This window comes from Dasypus novemcinctus, chromosome 5 (assembly GCF_030445035.2).
Source record: "Dasypus novemcinctus isolate mDasNov1 chromosome 5, mDasNov1.1.hap2, whole genome shotgun sequence".
Classification (NCBI taxonomy): Eukaryota; Metazoa; Chordata; class Mammalia; order Cingulata; family Dasypodidae; genus Dasypus; species Dasypus novemcinctus.
In genome coordinates this window covers 37,144,695-37,161,411 of record NC_080677.1, presented here as the reverse complement: position 1 = coordinate 37,161,411, position 16,717 = coordinate 37,144,695, and the positions used below count along the sequence as shown (strand labels likewise).

At 41.9% G+C, this 16,717-nt stretch overlaps 1 protein-coding gene across 4 annotated transcripts in view; it reads right to left on the bottom strand.

Annotated features, from left to right (window-relative positions):
* The window catches only part of RAPGEF5 (Rap guanine nucleotide exchange factor 5), a 232,817-nt gene extending 222,297 nt beyond the window's left edge, over nucleotides 1-10,520 (bottom strand). Inside the window, exon 1 of one of the 4 annotated variants that reach the window (XM_058296892.2) lies at nucleotides 10,266-10,520. Coding sequence is in view for 2 of the 4 variants with exons in the window: in XM_004461331.5 (XP_004461388.2) it covers nucleotides 9,807-10,043 (237 nt within the window). In the remaining 2 variants the exon portion in view is untranslated. The other 3 variants (XM_004461331.5, XM_023589624.3, XM_071215119.1) reach the window with 3 other exon arrangements.
* Between the last annotated feature and the right edge of the window lie 6,197 nt (nucleotides 10,521-16,717).

The following is a 16,717-nucleotide window of genomic DNA, read 5'->3' as shown; positions in this document are numbered from 1 at the left end:
AAATAGTAAAGGAAAACACATATTGATGCTAATGTGAGACTAAGAAACAGCATTCATTGATGACAAGAAATAGCAACAAACTTCTTATCAAAAAGAAGGTAAGACCACCTGGTAAGATCACACAAATACAAAGGGTTGCTGTCACTAGGTTCTCATTTGATACCTCTCCCAGAATTCTGTTTATGTTCAATCATTTGACTACCAAGAAACAGATTTATGTTTTTACTCTTTTGACATGACAGATTAGTGATTTAATCAGATTCCTCCTGATCTTCAAATGCTCTTCTGATAATGCGTATTTCTCCTCAACTCAAGAGATGTGGTGACTATAAAGACCCCTATCTTCATTTGTCTAAGATATGCCTCAAAGTGTTCTTCGAGTTGAGTTGGCATCTTTTTTTTTTAAAAGATTTATTTCTCTCCCCCTCCCCCCCCACCCCCCACCCCAGTTGTCTGCTCTCTGTGTCCATTTGTTGTGTGTTCATCTGTGACCGCTTCTATCCTTATCAGTGGCACGGGAATCTGTGTTTCTTTTTGTTGCGTCATCTTGTTGTGTCAGCTCTCTGTGTGGGTGGCGCCATTCCTGGGCAGGCTGCACTTTCTTTTGCACTGGGTGGCTGTCCTTATGGGGTGCACTCCCTGCATGTGGGGTTCCCATACACAGGGGCACCCCTGCATGGCAGGACACTCTTTGCGCACATCAGCACTGCACATGGGTCAGCTCCACACGGGTCAAGGAGGCCCGGGGTTTGAACCGCGGACCTCCCATGTGGTAGACGGATGCCCTAACCACTGGGCCAAGTCCGTTTCCCAAGTTGGCATCTTAATGTAGACAGATCATGGATGTGACCCTAGTCAAACAAGGACCAATAAATGAAAACTGATTATTACCTATTTCACCAGTTTCCTATGATAGAATATTGGTACTCCACTTTAGAGACAAAGACTCAGAGGATATTTGACTTACCCTGGATCACACAGCCATTAAACGACAAACTTATAAAAATGTTCTCTCTACTACACTGCATCCAAATTCTATTTTAATAGATTGAAATACATATCAGATTTCCCCTCATCTCTAAAAGCTACCCTCACACATTTCTTCTCTACTATTTTTTTACAAAAGAAGATTTTATATTTATGTATAAACTCAAAGCACAATACAATGGGTGACCCATTTGTAGTGTTTTTTTCATTATAGTCAACTTTTAGAGTGTCAGACCAAGCAGAAGTGATAAGCTGCTCACTTCACTCAATAGGAACAAGCAAGAGTAAAGCAAATTTACAGTCAGCACGAAGGGAGTGAGTGTTAGGCAATCACAAGTATTTGCATGCACACCTCATTACAGCTGCAGGTAAATGATTTGACAAGGTCAAATTCAACTGAGCAAAACTACCAATCAGGTTGGAGTTTAAGTTGCTAAACTAGTTAGGAAAAAAAAAATACAGGAAGACAAACACTAGAAGGCAGAAGCTCTGTTTTTCAGGACTCTTTCACTTTAGTAAAGGTTTGTTTTGCCTTGTTAGAGAAAAAAATTGTTTTTTTTACAGATAACATAAATAGTGCAAAATGAAAAGAAAAACATTTTACAAGAGCGAAGCCAAATGCCCCACGAACAAAGCAGATAAAACACAAAAAAAGATTAACTGAGTCACAGAAAGTAAAGTCTGCCAAGTCACCACACAAAGTAAGGTGACTCAAAGGCAAGTCTAGATGTATTGTTATTTGATTATGTCTATGGTTCTCAGTTCTAAAAAATAAGAATTTTACATGGGAGGTTTAACTTTTAAATTTTACTTTCCTAAATTAAAAAAAAATCTGTGGGAACACCAATAATAAATTATCTATATACACTTGATTTCACTTTAAAAAGTTGCAATTTCTTCCACCTTTAATATTACTCTTAGACTATTCATACTTTCTGTAGGAAAATTACAAATTTATTCCTACCTAATGTTTAAATCATTACCAAAGTAACATCATTGTTCAAACGAATTGTTAAAATAATCTTAATTTTAATTTCCCATACTTCATAAATATGTATGTGTTTTGTATGTATGCACAATTTTAAAGCTGTGATTTATTTTATATTTCTTTAAATGAACTATGTACCTACATTTTAAAACTACAATATTGGTTATCATATTTCCTTAATTCCATGTCACCAACAATTTTAAGACATATCATCAATTTAATAATAGCTTTACACTGAAAAAATATTACCCCTTTTTATGATCACAAAAATAGTAAGATACATCCTGTTTTCAAAAGTGCTAAAATGGAAAAAAAAAAAAAGGAAATACATGAGCTATTTTACTGAAGAAGAGTATAACAAAATAATTAGATCATGAACTCTGAAGTCAGACTTCCTGGGTTGAAATCTTGGCTCTTCCACTTTCTGGGTGATCTTAGACAACTTACTTAATTTCTCTGTGCCTCAGTTTCCTCTTTGGAAAAAAAGACAGTGAGAATATCTACCACATAAGGATTAAATTAGTTAATATTCTTAAAACACTTCAAATGTTATATAAGGATTTGTTAAAAAAAAAAAATAGTTACCATCACCACCTTCCAAAGTTCATTGAAGCATCTGCTTCATTCAGAAGTGAACAATTTCCAGTTCAACAAACCAATAAAATATTTTAATTCAATGAAATAATTACTGACAACTGCATGAATACTTGCTATTATATTAAAACTTTAGAGCAAGAGAAGATAAAAGGTAAAACCATTAATAAAACCATGGTACAGCTCTCTAGAAGGCAGGTTAGTAGGGAAGGGCTTTTTAATCAGGGGTCTATGATGGTCCAGGCTTCAGAACATCTACAAGCCCCCTGAAATGCAAAATTATGCCTACATGTGCATTTTTCGGGAATGCTAACTTTTGATTCTTAAAAAGTGCTGGGATTTTTTAAAAAGTCATTTGCTTCAGGCAATCACATCATATTAAAGGGCAAATAAGCAAGAGTTAAATTTCATGAAAACATATTTGTATTCTCAATGATTTTATTAAACTGTCAACATGTTTAATTACGACAACGGTTAGACAGGTATACATAATTCTGGCTTCCTAACTTGAAGTGTCTTAAATATCAAGCAAGTCCCCATCAGAAATACTAATCCAAGTTACCCCAAACTAATTCACCCTCTTCCTCCAGTTTTTCCACACAGGCCAGAAAAGGAACTGTCTTGCTTTATAAGTCTCCCAGTAGATTTGAAATGTTGCGCTAGTCAGATTCAACAACTCCTGAGAAAACAATGGCCCTGGGATGAGTCATCCCAGGCCATTCCTTATACATTGGCTGGTATTGCTGGGAGATGACTGACGTCTGTGCAAGTCCTTGCCACATGTTTGTGAGTAATTAAAGACTAATCCTAGAAGCCATTACTGAAGACACTGGAAAGAAGATGAGCCCTGTTTTGCACTAAGATTTGCCATGTTTTGTGAACCTATTGTTTTAATGCACCTCCTGTTACAATGAGGTCATAGTCTTAGACAGTATGGAATTGTGCAAAGACCAGGACTTTACAATCACGTCCTGGACTCCATTCTGCCTCTGCCACTTCCTAGTTGGGTGATCACAGGAATGTTACTTAACCTCTCTGGACTGTCGTTTCCTCTTATGCAAAAATTGGGCTAATATTCCCTCCCTAAAAAGACTACTGAGGTCTCAATCTGATATGGACATGTCCACAGGTACAATGATGTCTGTGAACTTTCCCTTCTCTACCCTCATTATGAATGTTCTATTGTAAGAATGATTAACCACAAGAAAAATTGTTATTGATTCTATTTTGCCTTCACCTATAGCCCTATAACATCCCATAAACTACTTCCATGTCACATATTATGGGTGGAATTATCAGTATTCCTAACAAGGATTATGCAATATTGAGGCAAAAAATCACAAGTACTCAAAGTCATCACAACTGACTTCTCTTCCACCTTTTCCATCTATTTTAGTCAGACAAGATACCAATTACTGCCAAGTCAATTTAAGTGTGAAACATTCTTCTCTTAGACAAGTTTGTTATGGTACCAGGACTTTGACATTCTCTAAAATATTCACTGTATGTTAGGATACTGCGTTTTTTAAAAAATGGAATCTGACATTGCATACAATGCATTTTTGCAAATTTTGCATACAAAATTTTTGTGCTTAGACTTCTATAAATATGTCTATGAAAATCATTTGACTAGAATAAGCATCTAGAGAAAGAACATTATAAGCTCCAATTTTTAACTACAATTAAAAGTGTCTAAAACTTTACATGTATTGTCCCAATTATCAGAAGAAAACTGACAGATGGTGTATCCTACCATAAAGGAAATAACCAAGGGTCAGAGAGTAACCCATTCAAAAATATAGAGTGATGGCACTGGGATTCAAATCCATTTTCTGAGGCCGAAGCCCATACTCTTTTCCTCTGAGCCTGTTATGTAACCAAGCCTGTGTTTGATGGGTAGGGGGCGAGAAGTGGGAGAAGAAATAAAGTATTAACTTGTCATTGAGTTCCTTGCTAAAATTCTCATGAAATTAAAATGGGATAGATGAATCTACAGTTCTATTTTCTTCTTCCCACATAAATATTTTTGGAAGCAACATCCATGGGATTTTTTTCTTTTTACTTTATTTATAGCCATAGTTAACATAACTTCATACTATCACAGTTCTAGCTGATCTTTGCCAGCAATCAGTAGCAAAGAACTCAATATTTCTCAAATAAAATCGCCTCATGTCCCTCATAGCTGATCTGACGCACCGTCCCTGAAAGATACATATCTTTCTTAGTGGCCTTTATCTTCTGAAAGGCTGTTATACACAGAGAAGAAAAAGTAATCTGGACGAGTTCACAAGCTTTCTGCATTGGCCTTGATCGAGGTGGACCTGGGTGATGTTTGCCTGTGACACACTGAATGCTTTTTTTATTTTAGCACACATTAGTTACCATTCAGTTGTAATCACAACACACACACACACCAACTACTCTGGTCTAACACAAGCCTCTGGGTGTTCAAATGGAGGAAAAGGTAAAGTCTGGCATTATCAACAGCATTTATTGAATATTCTCTGAGTGGTAAAGTATCACCAGGTACTATAAGGCTACAGTAGTCAAGAGTAAATAGACCCTTTGCCCTCAATGCACTTGAGGAAAACAAGACAGTCATTCAGAGCCTGGACTCTGGAGCCAGACTGCCTAGCTTCAAACCTCCCCCTCCCCTTACAGTTCTGTGATCTTGGGGAAGTTACATAGATTATCAATTTCCTTATCCATAGAATGAGTATGAAATCATCTAACTTGCAGGCCTGTTGTCAGGGTTAAATGAAGTGATATATATATTAAATTATATTACCCAGAATATGCATGGCACATAATTAAACTCTATGAGGTATTAACCATTGATTTTAAATACATAGAACAAATTACATAATTTGCCTATAAAATATGTGCACAAATTACTACAAATGGGGCATAACGATACAACTTGCAGCAGTATGTGTCTCTCAAACAACAAAGTCAAATTTCTGGCAGAGGAGGGTATTAAGTCACATCTAAAGCACTCCAGCTTGGACAAAAGAAAAGCGTTACCTTGATTCCTTTTTGGAAGAGATTCATCAGGGTAAAGAGACTATAAATGAAAGAGAGAGCTTCCTTTAGAGAGCAACAAGCTATTCTTCCTGGTTTCTCAGGTTTGAAGAGTATCTGCCATAGGACACTGCCTGTGTGAAAAGTGACTAAAGCAAAGAGGCTGGAGGATAGGAGATGGTCATTCGTTTGCTGTCTGATCCAAAGGCTGAGAACCCTGGAGGACTTTGGTGAACAGTCAAGTTGGCACAATTGGTAAGACATTCTGACTGCTGTAAATAAAAAGATTTTGAAATGAAGAAGGTAGTAGAATACTGCAAAAAAGATCACAGCAGCCATAGCACAAAATAAGTCAGTCCCAGCACTTTGACAATATATATAGAAAGAGGGATTGTAGTTACCAGCTATCTTATTGAGGGGAACAGGTGATGTCAGTCTTAGGAAGAGCCTGATGAGAAGGATAAAACAAAAAACAAAAAAACTCAAGGTGCGAGGTTTAAGAACAAGGTAGAAATAACGCAGCCACTAAGAGAGGTGAAAGTTGGGGAAAATGAAGGGTTTTCAATAAAAATAATCAGTCTCCTTGGAAAAAACAGCTGATTTCAGTTCTGAAGCAGAAAACAGACAAGATGAATTTAGAACATCTTGTGCTTGTGCCAGAAAACAAGAAAGCTAGCAGACTACAGGGGCCATGTAAAAAGTATAAAGGGAAAGGACATATTGAGCATAAAAAAGAATATTGACTGCAGTGGAATAAAACAAATACTTTAAGATCTTAATAATTCATTAAAAAAATGAAAAGCTCATTGGTTACCTACGGAGGTTGCTAGGGCACCAAATCATTACTCTGAAAATTGATAAAAGGAAAAAAAATTAATTCCCTGATTTTCCTGCACAATCTGAATTTCAAGAGACCCAAAGAGTTGGTAAGGGAAAGTTCTTTATACACAGAATCCCACTTAACAAATGCATGCTGGATTTAGATTATTATCATTTTGCAACCCTTAATGAAATAAATCTAGGCTACAATAATCTATGATGCTAACTCACTAAGTAAAAGGTCAGAAAAGTGAATACTACCTGAACCCACTGATCAATTTAATATTTCAAAAAGAAAGGCATCCAAACATTATGCCTCCTGATATGATGCAATAGGTTGTACCCAGCATCACCTACAAAAAATGCTTCCTTTGAATCTGAATCTAATCCCCTTCTGTATCTAACGACATGGGGAATAGAAGAACAAGGCAAACACCACAGCAAGTAAGGAGTCAGCCCAGGAAGTAGGCTAGTCTATCGGACAAATGACCTACTCTGTTCAGCAAATCAACAGCAGGAAAAAAAGAAAGGAGGGAGGGGGAAATGTTATAAAATAAAAGGGATTTAAAAGCTTAACAACCAAATGTAATGTGTGAACCTTGTTTAATTCCTGATCCCAACAAACCTTAAGTAAGACACCTTTGAGAAAATTTGAATGAGGGAATTAAATTAAGGAGTTATTGTTAATACTTTTAGCTGTAATGAAGGAATAGAAGTTACATGTTAAAAATCATTAACAGAAATATAAACGGAAACATTTATGAGTGGAATGACCTGATGTTTAGGATTTTGCTGTAAGATACTCCAGCCGCCCCCCCCACACACACACACACAAAAGCCGGGAAGGGGGAAATAAATGAAACCTGACTGGCGAAATGTCGGTAACTGTTGAAGCTTGAGTGTTTATTATATTCTCTCAGAATCTCCATAATAAAGAAAGATTAAAGGATTTCGACAGGAATTCTAAACACTGCCTACCACTGATTTTTAAGAGCTAACTATGGTCCCCCTGCAAAAGCAGAACTCAGTCTCTCCCAATTTGTCTGAGAGGGGTACAAAGGATCCTAATCAGATTGAATTTTGAATTCCATTTAATTAGAAGTGATTGAACCAAGGAACACTCTGCTGTATTAACTGAATGCCAGTTAAATTTTTCCCTGTAAGAGACGGCCGACAATGCACTTAGGCTGAGCAACACAATCACGAAGAGCTCAGATAATGTGAATTGTCCAGGTTGATGGGGGTCAGGGCCACAAGAGGCACAAGAATCCCCAGATCAAATCTTGGTCGACACTGGAGTTGCAAGCTTTCTTACCAACTTCTTGCTTAACACATTGGGCTGCTTTTCTACCAGCAGTAATGAATTTGTGTTAAGGTGTCTCTGTGTTCAGTTGGCTCTAATCTGACGGGGGCACCCTGTGAGACTCAGAGCTAAAGGTCTACCAGAGGAGCTAAGCCTTGATTTGTCTGCATTAACAACACTGCCCTAACCAAGTGGGTTAATAAGACAAGCCCAGGTACTCAGAGGTCACCAAGCTACCTGGTGTATATTTAACCCTTTTACTCTCTCTCCCCAAATCTCTTCCAAAATCACAAAAGTGGTTCCAAAACAGAAAGAGGGAAAATAGTGAAAATTATTGGTTCCCAATATTGGAAAATGTGACAAACTCTCCACCAATAAAAAAATGGGCCATGCACTGATGATATGTGTTTGGAATGTCCCAAGGAGGAATAATACAGGATCAGAGTCAAAGAAGGGTTAATTAAATATTCTTGTTTGAGATGACCACAATCAGAACACAACAAATATTACAGTAAACGTAGATTGGCAAGGCACACAACCACATCCCGGGCAGTGAGAAACACAAGCATCTATGCAAATGAACACTACAGACCTATTTATACAGAAACCCTCAGCAATTCTCCTCACAGATTGCCTGGCTGCCCTCATGTCTTCAGTATTCTGTGCCATGAAAAAGTAACTGTCAAGGAAAATAGGAACACGATTTGACCTACTTTCCCCTAGATTCCTGCAGTCTATAACTCTGGTTCTTGTGTTTACTTAGCTATCACGTCTTTAGGACACATTGCCTTGCTTTCTTTGCAGGTGACCCTGCACGCCACACGTTACGATTACTTGTGAGCAATCCCTGAACTCCTGTGGTCCCGGAGATTAAGCACGTCCAATTGCACCCAGCTCATCCTCAGAACATCCTTCTGAGGCAGCCCATGTTCAGTCTTCCTACACAGGAAGGAAAATGCCCAGGAAAGGAAGAGCACAGCCTCGGAAAGCCGAGGATCCACATCAGTTCAGACCCTCCATAGCCAAAGGAAGCCACAACAAAATCAGTGTTTCTCTCTAAACCTCAAGTTTCTACAAACCCATCTTTCCAAGAGCAAATGCCTCTCCCAGGCAGGTCTTCTTTTAAGGCAGACAAGCAAGACTTCATTTTTCAAATGACAGCCAAAAAAAGATCTACATTGCTGCAGCTCCTCAGTAAAGACTGCTGAATTAGGATGAATTTTTTTAAAAACAGTGTAGAAACCACCAAAGGTGCCCCAGAGCTCTGGTGAGCAGGGAAATCTTAGAAGCCGGCCCCATGGCCTGAGGCCCCGTCCCAGCCGGCTGAGTGACTTGTGCAAGATCCCAGGAGACAGTCTGCAGGCAGTGGCAGTCCCTGCTACACTTACCATGCAAAACATGTCGGACCTGCTCAGGTCATGAGATGCACTTAGAACCCAACGAGGGACACTCCTTCACCGGCAAATCCTAGCTGAACACACCATCAGGAAGTCAATATTTAAGATTCTCGGGGCGGGGGGGTGTATGCACCCCCCTGCGAAAAGGGGCGTCACCGGGTAAGTGCAGGAACCCAGGAGCTAGCCCAACAACTTCCAACTCCTGGGTCTCCCCCTCAGCGGTAGCGGCGGCCACAGGCAGCCCAGACGTGCAGAGCTTAAGGCGGGACGCCCAAAGCAAGCGCTCACGTCCCAGGCCCCCTGCAAACCGGGATCCCACTCGTGGCCCGACGGTTTCTGTCGGGGCAGGACTGGCTGACCGTTGGGCACTGGACACCTGCAGCTTCCCCTTGGGGAAGAGGCAAACGGCCCTTCTTCCCGCGATGCCCACGATCCGGCAGCCCGAGTCCAGGTGCCCTTGGGTTAAGTCAGTTGCGTCTACACGAAGGGGCAACCGTCGCTCTACGGTGGGTGGAGGGTGGGCACCTCACGACCCAGACGTCACCGGCCCCTTCTGGCCCAAGTCAGGCAAAAGGACGTCCCTTCCGCCACCTCCCCAACTTCCAGAAGCCCCCAAAAGCAGCCCGGGAGGGTGGGCGCGGGCTCCACGTGCGCGCCTCGCATGCCCGCTCGGGCGGGACCGGGCCGGGCCACTCACCCGGCCCCCGGCGACGCTCCGCTTCCTCCGCAGGGTGAGCCCGCTCCGCAGCAGGGCGGGCAGGTCCCTCAGCCGCGGGCGCAGCGGGGCTGGCGGCTGCTCGCGCTCCAGCTCGCGGGCGCTGGGGCTGCGGCGCAGGGCGCTGTCCGCCGCCGCCGCCGCCACCGCCGCCGCCGCGGCCAGGGCCGGGCTCTCGCACGGCGGCTGCATCTTGACGGAGCCCACGGCCATCCTCATGCCCTGCGGGCGGCTGCGGCGCGGAGGCTGCTCTCCACCGCGCTGCCTGCGTGCGCGGTCTGCGGCTTCGCCAGGCAGCGAGAGGGCGCGACTGCGGCTCGGGAGCGGGGCGCGCTGCCAACTGCTGCCCATTGGCGCGCGCGCGGCCCCCGCGAGGCGCGGCCCGAGCGCCTCCCCCTCCGCGCCCAGGTGCGCCCCGCCCCGCCCTTCCCAGCAGCTCACCTCCACCTCCAGACCTGGCCCCCCGAGCCGTTCCCCGGGCCGAAGAGGAAGAGGAACCGGGCGGAAGGGCACCTTGGGCACCGGCTCATCCACAGGTGCGGGGATTCCCAGAATCCTCCACGAAACCCCTCTTCTGACCCCCCACCCCCCACCCCCCTAACTCCCCCTAGACTAAAGCCTGGCTTCGCTTCCTTTTTCCTAACAGTGAGGGCTGACCTGGGCTTAGACCAAGTGGGCTAAGATGCTGGGTACTCCTTCCTCCTCCCGCGGTCTTAGCAGTCCAGCCCAAATCATAATTTTTATTCCTAGAAGCTATTTTTGTCAAAAAAACGCTCCAAAACAGGCTCGGTATTCTGCTACAAGTCAAACCCCATTAAGACAGAATTGTGCCCTTGCTACCCCTTTTTTGGCACAGCCATCTTTAGAGGATAAGGGGAGAAAACTTGTTTATGATTGCAAAGTAGGTGTAAGTCTGGTGACCCGAGGATGAATCTCTGTTAACGTGATGGAACCTGACCCTCCCTGAAAGCCTGAGGTTGTGTGATGAATGTGCTTGATAAACTATAAAGGCCTGCAATGATGTGAATCATTGTTTACCTTCTCATTTCAGGAGGGAGGAATAGTGGAGTGCTGAGAGTAAAAGTGTTCCAACGGATCCTTAAATCTCAGGGGGCTGTGTATCCTCACATCCCAGCTCAATCTGTTCTCAATAACAGCCAGCTACGGTTTTTACTTCATATCAGCAGGACCCTGAGATCCAAATCTTTGCCTGAGACTTGTAAGAATTGCATAAACTTGATCAATTTTTTTTTAATGGTCAGTTGAGGATTATAGGATGTCAGAATCTTAAATTGGTTTACCATTGTACCCTTAGCCCCTGGCATGGTAGATGGTTGATAACTACATATGGCAGTGTTGCCTGTAGGGAAGAAGGAAGAGTGGCATGTGATCTCTACCCTTAAGAAAGTTGAAGTTTGGACCAGGAGTAGCTAAATATATAGAAAAACAAAATATTGCCTTGTGCTCTTGGTAATTGCCAAGAGAATATGGGTAATGTGCATTCAGGGCCTCAAGAAGGAGAAATGCTTCTGGGCTTGGACAGGCAAAGAAAAGTTAAAGAAGAAAAGGAGGCTTGAAATGTGCCTAAAGACTGAGTGAGGAAGATTCCACCAGATGGGAAGGGGGGTGAGGGTCCTTCAGATAAGGACAAAAACACCAAAGTTTCACACAGAACTTTTTGGGCATTAAGAATGGGTCAAACCTGTGGGAGAGGGGGGAAAATACCAGAATGGATGCTAATGACCCATGTCAGATACCTTAAATTCTCTTACTTTATGCTATGTGTGTTTATTGGAAAGGACTCCACAATAAACTCTATAGTACTTTACAGATCCCAAATACCTCTCAAATATTTTTGCAAGACTGAAATCCCTCTTGTATGTATCAAACTGCACCCATTGTTGAAATAAAGTTTGTACCATACTCCAAACATCCCATACACCCAACACAGGGTTAACACCTGATCCAGGAAGGTCCTTCAGGACACTTTTGGTCAACATCTACTCTGATTAGTGGGTACTTGTACCATTATCACCCCCTGAAAATACCATTTGAATCACACCATGAACCATTCTGCTCCAAAATAGAATGCACACTAGTGCAGATTCTTGGTCTCCATGTTCTTTCACACAGTTTTGCAATGCAAGGTCAGTGAGTTTGGACACCATCCCATAGATTCTATGCCACAGAACAAGGATCTAAAACTCAAAAGTCAGTGGGGGCCTTTGGAAATTTGGCTTGGGTGAAGGTGAAGGTGACAAATGTAACAGCCATTCACCCTCAGTATAATATAGACAAAAGGGAATGGTAGTAATGTGTAAACAAGAAAAGCCATGCTTTAAAAAAAGACAACCTACTCAGTGAGAAAAAATATTTGGAAACTACCTCTCTGATAAAGGTTTAATACCCAGAATAGATGAACAAATCCTGCAACTTAACAATAAAAAGACAATCCATTAAAAAAAAACAGGCAAAAGACTTGAATAGACATTCCTCCAAATAAGATATACAAATGGCTGAAAAGCACATGAAAAGATACTTAATAAATTAGCTTTCTGGAAAATGCAAATTAAAAAAAACTTTTTTAAATTTTATTTCTCTCCCCTCACCTCCTCTCCCCATTTTGTCTACTCTCTGTGTCCATTTGCTGTGTGTTCTTCTGTGTCCTCTTGAATTCTTGTCAGTGGCGCCAGGAATCTGAGTCTCTTTTTGTTGTGTTATCTTGCTGCATCAGCTCTCCATGTGTGCGATGCCACTTCTGGACAGGATGCACTTTTCTCGCACAGGGCGGCTCTCCTTGTGGGGCATATTCCTTGCACATGGGGCTCCCCTACGTGGGGGACACCCCTGCGTGGCACAGCACTCCTTGCACGCATCAACACTGCGCATGGGCCAGCTCAACACATGGGTCAGGAGGCCCTGGGTTTGAACCCAGGATCTCCTATATGGTAGGCAGATGCTTTATCATTTGAGCCAAATCCGCTTCCCAGGAAAATGCAAATTAAAACCACAATGAGATACCACTTCATACCCATGAGGAGTGGCTACTGTTAAGAAACAAAACAAAACCAAAAAAAACAGGAAACTGCAAATTTTGGAGAGAGTGTGGAGAAACAGGATACTTGTTTATTGCTAGTGGGAAGACAGTTTGGCAGTTCCTCAGAAAACAAAGTATAAGAATTACCATATGAACCGGCAATCCCACTATTAGGTATATACCCAAAACATGTGAAAGCAGGGACTCAATCATATTTGCACATCTATGTTCACAGCACTGTTATTCACAGTTGCCAAAAGATGGAAGCAACTCAAGTGTCCATCAACCAATGAATGGATAAATAAAACATGGTATATACACACAACGGAATATTATTCAGCAATAAAACGGAATGAAGTCCTGATTCATGTGACAGCATGAATGAACCTTAAAGACATCATGTTGAGCAAAATAAGCCAGGCACACAAAAGGACAGATATTGTTTGGTTTCAATTATATGAGATAACTAAAATGTACAAACTTGTAGTCAGACTCTAGAATATGGGTATGGGGTGTGGATGGGGAATCAGAAGTTAATGCTTAAATTATAAAGTTTCCCTTTGGATTGGTCATAAAGTTTCAGTAATGGATCAATAGTAATATAGCACTGTGATCATAATTAACAGCCCTGAAATATATATGTGAATGCAGTTAAAAGGGGGAAATTTTAGATTGTATATATGTTACTTGAATAAAAAGTTTAAAAATAAACATAGGACTGCACAATATAAACAGTGAACCATATTGTAAATGGTGTAATGATAGTTAATAGTACAATTATAAAAATGTTTTTTTAAGAATTATAATAAGTATACCACACTAATGCATGGTGTTAATAATAGAGTACTATATGGGATCTCTGTGTTTCATGCATGATCTTTCTCCAAACCTACAAATTCTCTGATAAAAAAAAAGATTTTTTCAATTAGCAAAAAGAGAAGAGGAGGAGGAGGAGGGGGAGGAGGGCAGTGCTGTCCAACAGAACTCTATGAAGTGTTAGTGGCTACAACACAGGTACAGAATGTTTCTATCTACATGTGAATATTGAGCACTTGAATTATGACTTGTGTGACTGAAGAACAAACAGTATTTTAATTTATATTATTTAACTAATAAAAAATTAAATAGCCAAATGTGGCTACTATTAGGCAGCACAGTTCTAGAAATTCAGATTTCCTTTCCTCAACGCCTTCAGTTTTTTAACTCAAATGTTACCATTTCTATGAGACCTTCCATGACAATGTGATTTGAAACTTCTGCCTTCCCCATCCTCTCCTGGCCCTCCATAGAACTTGTCCCACAACCCAATGTGCTATGTATCTTAATTATTTTGTCTATTGTCTTCCTCCTCTCAACTAGAATGTAAGTTCCATAGGGGAGGGTTTTTTTTTTTTCCTGTTACATTTTGAGTCTAGAACATATTAGTTGAACAATTAAATCTTTCTAGATGTGGAATTCTGGTTTGTCAAGAGGAATTTAATCTGGAATTTTTTGATAAAAATCTCCTGGTTTGGCAATGTTGGAGACGTTAAAATGTAAATCCTATATGGGCTGACATTACACAGGTCAAACAAGACCCCTAGCCAGCAGTTTGCAACTTTTCCTGAGAGGGTGTTTACTTAGGAGCATGACATCAACAAAGCTAAAGTTTGGGAAAATACCTCTGGTGAGAAAACATAAGGTTTTTTGGGCAGCGAGGGGAAATTTGGGACCAGGAAGATGGCTCCAACAATTCAACTAGCTACAAAGTAATGAGGGTCTGATTTAGTGGGAGCAGTGAAAACAAACAAGGGGCTCCTCTGGCCTTGGACACTTGCTAGGAGGAGAGAAAATTACTTCAGACAGGTTGCAGACTGCATTTTTTAAAATTCCCCTTCCCCTTGCAACTTGCTTGCTGTCTGCTCTGTGTCCATTCGCTGTGCATTCTTCCGTGTTTGTGTGGTTTTTTACTTGTCTCCCTTTTTTGTTGCGTCACCTTGCTGAGTCGGCTGTCCACTGTGCTTGCGGGCTGGGCAGCCCTCTGCAGTGCTTGCAGGCCAGTGGCTCTCTGCAGCATGCGGGCAAGCCTGCCTTCCCAAGGAGGCCCCGGGATGTGAACCCAGGGCCTCCCATATGGTAGATGGGAGCCCAGCTGACTGAGCCACAGCCACTTCCCTAGACTGCATTTTAAAGATGGCAACTACAGTGTATCTCCCACCCCCCAAGCCCTTCTACGATGTGGCCTTGCCACTCCCGCATGAAGAGGTGGGATTTATTTCTCCGTCCCAGGGATCTGGGCAGACCTCATGGCTAATTTGGCCAATATATTACAGCAGGGATGACTGTGGCAGTTCCGTAAGGCACCCTTCACTGGCCTGACTGCTTCTGCTTCCCGCTCTCTTGGAACCATTGTTTTTAGGGCCCACCCCCGCAGAACCCAGCCTCCTTGCTGGGAGAAGCCCAAGCCTCATGGAGAGTCCATGTGGAAGTGTTCTGTCCCAGCCGAGGTGAGCTCACAGCCAACAAGCAGCATCAATTGCCAGCCATCTGTGAACCATATGGACACCCAGTGCAGCCGAGCTTTCAGATGACTCCTGTCCTGGCCGACATCTGACTGCAGCCACAAGGAGAACAAGCAAGACCTGCCCAGCTGAGCCCAGTCAACTCACAGTCAACTCAGAGAGGGAACACTCAATTATTTTATACTATTACTTCAAATGTGTTTGTTACTCGGCAACAGCTATCCAGCAGTTGCAGTTCAGAAAAGTGTGAAGAAAACACTGCCCTTGTGTATAAAAAAGTGGGGAAATTTATGTTCACGTGTATGTGTGCATGAAGAAACTCTGGAAATTTCTTACAAGGGGTGGAAACTGGTTAGATGGGCAAATGAAGGCAGAAAGACTGTTTTTATATTTTTTTGCTTTTTAAAACATGTGAATGTATTACCTATCCAAAAACATTCAATTAAAAAATGGTTCCAGATTTAAAGAAGACAGGGAGGTAGGGGGAGATGGCTTTGTGGGTTTTAGTTGTAATTGAACTGACTAGACTAGAGGGCACCCAAGTAAAAACCCAATCAGCAAGAGAGGGAGGTGAGCTGGAGCTCAAGAGAAAGGACTAGGCAGGCAGATTAGCCAGTGTGGAAAAATATGATGGTAAAAGGTGTAATTACACTGGATTGTGGAGGGAGAGGGGGTGAGCAGAGGCATTTGAACCCTTTCTAAGCTTGGACCCTCGGAAAATACACAGCAGATGACTTTTAACTCCCAGTGGTAAAAAATTTGGAATGATGGCCTTTGTGGCTTTTTCTTGTTTGATTTTTGTGGCTCCATAGGATTACAAAGTATACCAAGGAAAGCAACTATTAGTTGTGCTTTCCCTTGTGTTTTTCCCCTCCCTCCACACTTGGCTGTCTCTTGATAGATGTACAGAATTCATGTCATGCGAATGTCTCCTAACACTATAGCTATTAGGACTTCGATGTGTCCTGCTTGGAATCCATCCTTTCTCAACATCCCCCATTTTAAATGTTGCCCCCATGTAAGATAGTTTGCATCACTTTACCAGCTCTCCAGAAAAAAAAGCTTAAATACAATTTTTCTTCTTGTTCAGTCTTGCCAAGACTTTAGCCTGTGGATGAAATATAACACTACTTACTCAGAGCTAAGGTTGACAAGGTAGGAGATCAGAAGGCAGGTCCATGCACAAGAAACCCAAATCTTCCTATACTGCTCCACAGGAAACTCCAAACACAACCAATTAGAGTAACCAATACTAACCCCATTCCCATATTTTCATATAGAATGAATAAGCAATTGAAAGAAATGAAGCAAAATAGTATAGCATATTTCAAACCTATAAATGTTAAGTCTTACTC